Source organism: Oncorhynchus mykiss, chromosome 12 (genome assembly GCF_013265735.2).
Source record: "Oncorhynchus mykiss isolate Arlee chromosome 12, USDA_OmykA_1.1, whole genome shotgun sequence".
NCBI classification, from domain to species: Eukaryota; Metazoa; Chordata; class Actinopteri; order Salmoniformes; family Salmonidae; genus Oncorhynchus; species Oncorhynchus mykiss.
Genome location: NC_048576.1, coordinates 76,693,577 through 76,704,034, shown reverse-complemented (window position 1 = coordinate 76,704,034; position 10,458 = coordinate 76,693,577). Strand labels below are relative to the sequence as shown.

Genomic DNA, 10,458 nt, shown 5'->3' with positions numbered 1-10,458 from the left:
CTAAATGTGGATGAATTCTGTAGAACATTTAGTGGAAGTAATTCTGCAGCCTACAAAACTGGTGGTAAATCCCCGTTTAATCTCGTCCTTCACTGCAAGTCTGAGAAAGTTATTCCAAACCTGCTCTGTTCTTACTAAAACGCACAAACAGGACCGTGACGGCCATACATGAGCTATATTATTATGTTGAAAAAAATGTCCGTTTGTATTAATCTAGACTACAAAATATTTTCCTATAGCCTACAGTGACCTAATAACTGCTAGGCCGTTACTGTCAAATTCTCATCGTTGTATATCTGGCATGACCAGCCTAAATATCCATATAAAAACCTAAGAAACATCCCTGCACGCAGTGTGCACTGATTACATCTTTGTTTTGGATAATGATTAAATGTTATCTAGGCCTAATACCGTTAAGAGAGGTTTGTAACTTATAGCTTATATCATTGACCAATGTTTAAATGATTTGGATTTTATCATACCACCTCCCCCTCTGCTCTCCCTCCCTCCCTGCGTTCCCGCTCTGCCTCTACACTGTAGCCGGTGAGTGGTAATCCCCTGCCGTCAACGGTTTACTCTGAGCCCGTATTTAATTCCTCTAAACCCCCAGCTGCCGTCCTGGTTACTCACTGAGCACGACAGACTGTGAACCGCTCCGTTTATTAATAATTCACCAGCCCTCCGCTTCTCCGGCCGCGATCCACTGCTGCGCCTCCGCGCGCTCTGGACCACCACTTCACTTTTTCTGGGTTTATTACACTTTAACAGCCGTTAACGCCAACTATTTAATACACTCGTCATATGTAGAGGGATTAGCGTATACATATGCGCGTTCTCGTGAAGTCGCCTGGCATAGTGGTATGATCAAGTATCACCTCTCTCCCAAACTTGCAACATCCATGGTGCCAGATCTGGTACTAGTTGTTGTCTCCTTTTTATCTCGAGTAAATATGGGCATTGAAGAAAAGGTGAAGAAGAACCAAAGGGAATTCCATTTTTGTATTGTTTTTTATTAGGAGGACCAGAGGATGAAGATAACACAGAGTTCCATTGAGGCACACAGAAGCAACAGCTGATTTGTGAGCGCGTAAGTAGAGTCTACTTACTGCCGGTTCCTTGCAAAGAGAGACCTCTGCTCTGTTACTTGGGAGCTGACGATACGCTAGCATCGTGCACGGATTTGCCTCACTGGGTATTCGGTGAACAGAGCGGACGGAAGGGATGGCGCACTGACAGGCGAACAGAGCAAGTCCTCACAGCCCCGACAACCGCCGCCCGTGTTTTCATGGAAGTCCCACGCGTGAATAGCGGACATAAACACCCCGAATGAAGCTGGGAAGTGGTTGACTTGGATAAGCCGTCTCCCTTCCCTTTCCCTGTTGGAGGAGAACAGTAAAACTACAATTTAAAAAATGTTCACCAGGCCACAGGCCGTCCCGTATTAGGGTTATTTTGCTTCCGGTATCAGAAGAAACGAGTCGTTTTCTCTCTCCCACACTTTTTTTGGAAGCTGAACTTTTTTAGAGTTGAAAATGGGTATTTGAGACTGTTGGCACATTTCCCTGCTCCACAATGGTACGTGCTGTGTAAATCAATAATTTGCTCTTTTATGTATCTGAAAGCTTGTTATCATCTTAATGTTTTTGTTTAAACAGGAAAAACATCACTCTAGTACATCAAAAACTATTAATGATTACCCCAAAGTTATCTTGTGAGTGGTTTAAGGAGTAATACCGTACTTTAAAGTTAACTTTGCACTACCCAATCTCATATTGATATTGTATAGGATTTTATGGTAAAACATATATGGAAGTGGGTTATATTTGAACAAGGATAACGCTGATAATTTATCTTCCTTTATCCTCCACTCAGCTACATTCCCGGGGCAGTTGAGCTGCTTCCAGTCGTTGCAGCTCGTGGTCATGCTGTCGCCCCCTTATTGACAAGCAGAGCAGGGCACTCCACCAATCAAGCGCCTACTTTGATGTATCTATATTCCACACAAAGTCAAGGCAGCGTTGCACAATCCAAACGTGAAAGAAATTGAATAAGCAGTAACATAAAAGCCGAGTTCCCCTAATGTGAATTGTCAACGGACGCATTTACTTTTTGGTTTACAAGTGCATTTTGGCTACAGTTTATAGGGGACGTTACTCTAAGAGTTGGACTTTATTTCTGAAATCAATGTTAGTTGTGGAAGATAATTGGCGAGACTGCTTTCCTCTCGTGCTCTGTTGCTAAATATTATCTACCGGTATAACTTCTTACCGACTGCTGCGTATTTACGCATAGCTGTAAAGGCTAGTCACTGAATTCAGGGCAGTAAGGAGAGCACAAGGCCATTCTAATAACAACTAGGCCCACCAAGTCCACAGCACTGGTCATTGTGATGCTGCTTGTGATTGCATGTTATGATATTGTAATGGAGAGTTTAGCTCAGTAGAGGTTAATTTCCTCTATGACTTGAAACATTTAACATGAGTTTCTTGAGAACAGATAATATTGCTGCGCTATAAGTAGGCCTAAACCAAAACGAAGTTTGATACAATCTTTACATGGTAAAGCAGTGGAGTGAATCATGTCTCTAAGACTGTCAAGTCAAACTATCTGACTCCGGATTAAATGTAAGCACAAAGGACATCTATTCTGGTCCTTTATTTGTTTAGTGTATTTTCCCAAAGTAGTCCAGCTGTGGGATATTGGGTAGAAGTGGACTGCTATTAGGTTCTAAATTAGTCATGGAAAGTGTTATTTAATGAGTTATAACTTAGCTGTCAGGTTCTTGATCTTTAGTTTGATCTCTTGGCATAGGATCAGTTCAGTTGGCCATTTTGTGTACATTGCCTATTGAGGAACCACTGACATATACAACCTTGAAGTTACTGATAGATTCCTACAATTCTATTTGCACATGAATATGGAAAATGATTTGTATGAATAATTATGTGTTTACTTGCAAACTGAAATGGCACTAGTCCAAGTAGTTCAACAGTAACTTAATATAAAAACAAAATTCAGGACAGGCCTCACATGGGATTATGTTTATTTGTTGTTTGTTTTTTATGAAAAGCTAGACAGAATTTCTGCCCAACATATTCTACACATGTAAACACGCATAATCGGTATTTAAGGATGCTAATGGCAATCTTTCAAACTCACCCTGTTCATTGAGTCCTTCACTTATCAAATATATTGTAGTTTAGGAGTGCATAAACATATGCATGTATTGAAGAATAACATATGCTTTATATGCTTCACAAATTAATGTATGCTCTCTTTTCTAAGTATTCTATAATGCCATTAACTCTATTGACTTCAAGCACTAAAAGTTGTATTTTTTGGAGTGCTCCATGGTCTGGCCCAGGGTCAGGATGTGTGTGATTTGTATGAGGAGGAGTACTGTATCATAATCTCAAGGAGCTGTGTAAATTGTTAGGTAATTGTATATCCCACTCTGTAGATGTTGATGTGTATGTACAGAGGGAGCAGCTCACCACAAGATGATCAAACAGGCGGTTTCCAGGCCATATGTTTTCTGCAGCTCTTGGCTGTCGCTGCCAGTGATGTCATCTCTCAATGTGTATATGGGTCCTCCTTCGCCCTTTTGTGAGCTGTGGTGTAGAGGCTACCATATCCTTATTGGCGTTGCAATCCAGATGAATGCTAGGGTTTGTCTTTGTTAAATAAACACTTGGGAGGTGGTGATGGCATGCATATATGTCATATTAACCCCTGGTTGTGATCCTATAAAGGGTGCAGAGAGTTGTCTCTCAGTTCTGATCCGAGGTCAGTTTCTCATTTCATTTTATAGGTTTGGTGTCATGTAAGGTCATCTTAGATTAGCAGTTAGGGTAGACTCAAATCAAATCACATTTTATTGGTCACATACTGTACACGTGTTTAGCAGATGTTATTGCAGGTGTATGTGCTAGTGAAGCCATAACCTATGAGGACTATGTACATAGACTATGAACATGGATCAAGTTTTGGTAGCTGTCCATATGCTGCAGAAGTTGTGTTGCATTTTGAGCCATCCTGATTCTTCAGAATGAGGCCCCCTGTTTTAGAATGCCAGCCTCAGCCCTTAAAGGCATCTTGCAGTGCCCACTACAGAGAGAAGAAGATGTCCACATCACACCCATTTTTACATTTTAGTCATTTCGGAGATATTCTTATCCAGAGCAACTTACAGGAGCAATTAGGGTTAAGTGCCTTGCTCAAGGGCACATCAACAGACTATTCACCTATTTTTCACCTAGTCATTTTAGGGATTCAAACCAGCGACCTTTTGGTTACTGGCCCAATGCTCTTAACTGCTAGTCAACCTGCTAGGCTACCTGCCACCCCTCCCTAACCTGTTGTCCCGCTCCCTTGGGCACACATTAAATATGCATTCTAATGTATTTTTAGAGTCAGACCAAATTGAGATGACTGTGAGCAGGTCATCTACATGGTATTCAAAATACTGCCTCAAATGTTAAATATAGTCCAGACTCAACCTTAGTATTATGACAAATGCAGACTGCACACCAACACTTAATGAGTCATTTCATTCTATTTAGTTAGGAACTGTTTTACAGTGTTTTCTGCCCTCCTAGTTTAATTTGAAAGAATGTCCCAACGATAGATGTCTCTGCCTGCTCTCCAGTTGAGGGTCTCTAATGAAGAATTAGAGCCAACTCTATTATTCATTCAACTGAGCTCACAGGCTATTTATCAGTCGAGTTGTATTTGCATATTTAATATTTCTACGTTTCTTCTGCATTTAGAACCAGGTTGAGCAAACATAATAGACTTGCACCAAATACATTATCCACACCTCAGACTTAAAATGGAATGCAAGAGAAAGAACCAAAGGCAAACCCCAAACAGCCCTGCAACAATAAGCAATCTCCAATCCTACACACACCCTTCTAATTATTACCCCCCCCCCCCCCCCCCCCCCCCCCCCCCCCCCCCACACTCCTCACCTCCTGAGATGCAGGTGTAAAATATCAAATTTTTCCAGAATTTTTCCCCGAGGGGGCTCTGGCGTGGACTCACACAACGTACATTTCTCCTTTCATATTTCTCCCCCACATGTTTTAACAAACAAGTTCCCCCTCCCTGTCCTCTATTTGATCTGCACAGGTTTGTTAGCTTGTTAGTGAGTATACAATGAAGCCCCATGCAGCCACTGAGTGGGACTGGGAGGATATCAGTGATGCTGTAGAAAACTAACTGGCACTATTGATGACAATGTCCAGTAGGGATGAGGAGTGATAACGATGATGATAACTGTCTGATCAATAATGGAGATGACTGTTCTTATGGATTGTTGTGAGGCCAGAAAGACTGGTTTGGAAATTAGTACGGGAAGTTAGGTGCATTTACAATGTGTGTGTGTGTCTGTGTGAGTCTGTGAGAGAGAGAGAGAGAGAGAGAGAGAGAGAGAGAGAGTATATGTTTTAATTTATCCTGTGCCATGAAAAGATGCCAAGTGGGGCAACCCCCATACATCCATAATTATTGGCACCCTTGATCAAGATGAGCAAAAATGACTGTATAAAATAAATAATACAAATACTGAGCAATATTGTATACTAATACAATTGCTCAGAGAAAGATGTTAAAAAAACAAGTTATTACAAAAAATCTGAAAAAGATAGGGATCAAAATGATTGGATTCCTTGTTTTCAATACTCTAGAACCCTTCCCCTGTTTTCAATACTCTAGAACCCTTCCCATTTTATCAATACTCTAGAACCCTTCCCCTGTTTTCAATACTCTAGCACCCTTCCCCTGTGAGGATAGCCACACTGAGCCTTTTCCTAAAACGTTTTATGAGACGGAGAATACGTTGGTAGGGATCTTAGACCATTCCTCCATACATAATCTTTCCAGATCCTTGATATCTTTCATCTGCTCTTATGGACTGCCCTCTTCAATTCAAACCACAGGTTTCCAATGGGGTTCAAGTCCAAACACTGAGATGGCCATTACAATGTCATGTCATCTGACCATAGAACCGGTTCTAATCCAAGTGCCGATGGCGTTTATCAATCTCCAGGCGGTGTTACCCATTGGGCAAAACCTGGTTGAATCAACGTTGTTTCCATGTCATTTAAACAAAATAATTAAATGTGATTGAGTTGAATCAATGTGGAAAACTGATTGGATTTGCAAAAAGTCATCAATTTAAGGGAATTTCATATTTTTTCCTACAATTTTGAGATTTTTATTACTAAATATCTTTCTCTGAGTAATTAGTATAAAATAATATAATTTCCACATTTTTTTGACCATGCAACATAGCTCAGGGTGCCAATAGTTATGGACCTGACTGTATATCATTTTGATGAGAGAGACTGTGTGTCTGCGGCATGGAAAAGAAAGCATTTCTGCCTTTGTTTTAGTTGCTGGTCAAACCCACACAGTTGCATTGAGCATTCACTGTTCACCAAACATGGGAATGTTAAGAAATCAAATCACAATCAATTGCTTTTGATGAACATTTGAATTCTGTAAAACAGCACATCTAGGTCACTCAATCACAGACATCAAATCATTTTTTGTAGCTTTTTAAGTGTTAATTAAGTGAGGCCTTGATACTATTTTCGCTCAAGGCTGGCCATATGGACCAGGCATATGTTACATATATATAGAAAAAGGGTGGCATATATAATTGACAACATGCTCCATAAAAACACAGAGAAAAGGGAAAAGGGGGCCAGTGCTACAGGGAGCTACATCAAACAATCAGTGCCGCCTCAAACAAATGATGCCCCTTTTCAAGTGTGAAGGCAATCCATGCAGCAGAGAGGGAGAGAGAGGTTTAACTCTGCTATCCCTTCATCCTTCCACCCCTTCATTCCTCCCTCCTTTCAGCAAACCACTGGTCAATCCAACTGCTTTTAGTACTGACTGTAACACCCTCAGGCCTGAGAATAAGCCTCTTTCTCTGATGAAGAGACCGGTATCATTATCACAGCAATAGCCAATATGTGGCAAGCAGAACTACTACTGTAAATGCCTTTGTTAGGACGATATGCCTATGTCCATTGGGAGAGTAAAGGACATACTACAGATGAACCTTGGTCTTCAACAACCTTTGAAGAGCTGAGAAACAGCATTTCTTGTAATGGAACAACTCTTTTATGGTTTCACTCTGTTCTCCTCCATATATATCAATGATGGCCGGTACGAACATGGTTGTTGAAGCCGGACGTCATGAATCGTCTAATTTGAGTTTTCGGTTCTTTTGGATGACTTGCACTCACATTTCTTATTCGGAAATCTAACTTGAAGAGTAAACATACAAAAGTAAGCAATGGATTTGCATTAAATGATTAGTTTATACAGCGTACACAAACACACCAACACATACACACACAGGCACACACACAGGCACAGATGCCCCTTCAGTGTTAAAAGGGAAAGGGAAAAGACAAGAGTGCTAACCTCTCATTGGGTGGGATATGAATAGCCTGTGTTTCTAGCCACAGCTTGGTTAGCCAAAGTCTGGGACTTATTATAGTGTTGTGTGTTTATGCATGTGTCTGTGTGTGTAAATATTCCTTCCAGTATTGTTCCTATGTGTGTGTGTGTGTGTGTGTGTGTGTGTGTGTGTGTGTGTGTGTGTGTGTGTGTGTGTGTGTGTGTGTGTGTGTGTGTGTGTGTGTGTGTGTGTGTGTGTGTTTTTGTGTATATAGTGTATGTTTACCAGGTACAAGTTAAGAGTAGCATGCATTCAGAGTTGGCTTCGAACAGTGTTTGTTCCTGTTTTGTGAAACTTGAGAAATCAGGATTTAAGGTTCTGGAAAATAGGATTTATCCCTAGCTCTCCATACCAAGGTTTCCTCCCAGCTATGTTGTCTGGGCTGGCCTGCCTCAATTGACGGCAGAATTGGAATGGATGCTCATTCAGCGCTCAAGGCCCAGCTGGTGTGTTCCACAGCATACAAATGAACTGTGCTGAAAGGAAACAACACTTAGAAAAATACCTTTGCTGCATCGATCAGTGAATGTATGCCCCGTGTGAATGTTTTGTGCTGAATCAGTCACCGCTGTGGGAGAAGTCACCAGGTGACAACCAGGGACAGGAAATGCCATTGTGTCAGTGTGTATTGTGTGGTGTGTTCCAAAAGCAGCTGAAACGGTCTGGTCTCCATTCTGGTTCTAGCACCGGAGTTCAGGCCTGCATCATATATGAGTTGGCTAGTGCACATTATGAATCATGCTTCGTGTGTGAATATAAGAGGGGTAGGGATTTACCATTAGAGGTTCTGTACAGGATGCTGATGTTGCTTGACTAAACTGTAATTGGCACATAATATCTGACCAATAATAATAACAATAGTAATAATTATAATTATAAGAACAATAATAATAATAATAATAATAATAATAATTAATACACAATAGCAATAATATTATAATAATGTTATTATTATTCAAATTAAAATGATGTTGTGTTGTGTGCTGTATTTGTTAAGGAGTTGTTTAAAGGATGGTAAATGCATTGATACTATGAATGATTGTTGTGTTACGTTTCAGGCCACCGAAACCTTTCTGGTGAATGAAGACCCCTCCAGAGGTCCTGGGATGCCTGAATGCTTTGTAGTATCAGATTCCTACAGGGTATGCATTATTATTGTTATTATTATGATTATTTAATGTGTTATTTGAGTCATTAGTCATTATTCTGACTGATGGTCTGCTTTCATGCTCTTGGTAATTACACCACAATCATAATGTCACTCACAGCTCCCTCTCCTCAGCTGCAAACCATTACAATCATTATTTCCACACACACTTTAAGAAAAGGGCCTTGCAACTCCGCCGAAGCGCCCTTCCCTCGTGGGAAAGAAAATTATAACGATAATGTGCAGCATGCAGAGTTGTATAAAATGAAAAAAGGACAAAAAAAAACTAGAAAAAAACATGCAGCTTTAAAAATTCCACCCAGCGAGCGCATTGGATTTACAGAGATCGGCCTGAAATGAAATGGTAATAAAAAGAGAATTGCGGGATCGGGGGAGTGGGAGTCTGTGGATGACTGAAAATGTGATTGTTAATGAGGTGGGAGCCAGTTTTCTACTCTTTGTTTCCAGCTAAAGCCTTTTGCCAAGTTATAGAGAATCTGGGTTGCTACAGTGTATTGTGTGTCCCGGGGTACAGAAATGAGCCATAATGGGAGGTAATTGAGTATCATGGTTGGTGGAGAAGTTGGAGAGGGGAGAAGCATTAATATGACCATATTAGATATCAGGGCCAGTGAGTTCAAGGCCATCCAGAGAAGGGTATCTGTACTCACCTCCTCATAGGGAGGTTATGCCCCACACATCGCATGGCTACCATGACACATCACCACTCCAGCTACCTCAGATTCCTCTGTCTGTCCATTTTGTCTTCATATATGAGGGAGTCATTGGTTGGGATCCTAATCTTAGAGCACAAACTTTGAACCCTGTGAATTCTGTGCGTAACTTCTGAGTCGTATATTTGAGTTGTTCCATAGATTTTGTGTGTTCGTGGTATACAAAACAACCCTTGCAGATGCTGCTACAGTTCTTCATTATAACAGCAAATCCATGATTGACTTTACCACAATGAGTGTTGTAGCACAGCAAATATGTATATTCCAGCGTGTGAAAAGGAGAGACTCAACAACCATAGCATATGGCTCTACCATGTGTTACTTAATGAGCGATTTACTCCCATAGACCACTAAATGTGGGGCTCATTTAAGGAGCGATGCTGGATGAGTGTTTGCGTGTGTTGCAGTCAACTCAACTCTATAAAGGAGGAAAACAGTTTTTGATCCCCTTCGAACCCACTCTCTGTAACCTTTCACTTTTGTGGTCCTGTGTGCTTTTTATGACTTCAGAGAGAGAAAGATAGAGAGAGAGAACATCCATGAATACACTGAGTTAGACAGAGACTACAACTTGGGAACAGGATTCATTCCACCTGCTGTTACACAACTGCCCAAATTATATGTATGTTTGTCACTCTGAAAGTTAGTGTTTATCAGAATAATTTTGGTATATAATTTTTAAAATATCAAGGTAACGTTTGTCATTTCAGTTATTTCATATTCACGTATGGAATCAACCGGTATGGAATGCTGTGAGCATGACCTTGTGTGGTGAGAAGGGGAGGTTACAGTTATGTGGTCTGCACAAACCCCTGACCACACACTTTCCCCTCCCTCCCTCCCTCCCTCCCTCCCTCCCTCCCTCCCTCCCTCCCTCCCTCCCTCCCTCCCTCCCTCCCTCCCTCCCTCCCTCCCTCCCTCCCTCCCTCCCTCCCTCCCTCCCTATATCTCTCTATATCCCTCCCTCCCTCTCTGTCTCTCTCTATATCTCTCCATATCCCTCCCTCCCTCAGTCTCTGGCTCCCCTGGTTGTGTGCAGTATAATTGGCCACACAGAGCCCAGATCTCTTTGTTTCTCCTGCAGAGGCTTGCGGTGTAAA

The 10,458-nt window shown here is 41.3% G+C and overlaps 1 protein-coding gene across 4 annotated transcripts in view; it reads left to right on the top strand.

Moving 5' to 3' along the window:
• Window positions 1-636: 636 nt before the first annotated feature.
• Window positions 637-10,458, top strand: part of nfixa (nuclear factor I/Xa) — a 129,111-nt gene continuing 119,289 nt past the window's right edge. For 2 of the 4 annotated variants that reach the window (XM_036938512.1, XM_036938511.1), the window contains exons 1-2: window positions 637-1,575; window positions 8,536-8,619. In XM_036938512.1, coding sequence (XP_036794407.1) covers window positions 1,573-1,575; window positions 8,536-8,619 — 87 coding nt within the window. In that variant the 5' untranslated portion in view covers window positions 637-1,572. The remainder of the gene's footprint in view (window positions 1,576-8,535; window positions 8,620-10,458) is intronic. The other 2 variants (XM_036938522.1, XM_036938517.1) reach the window with 2 other exon arrangements.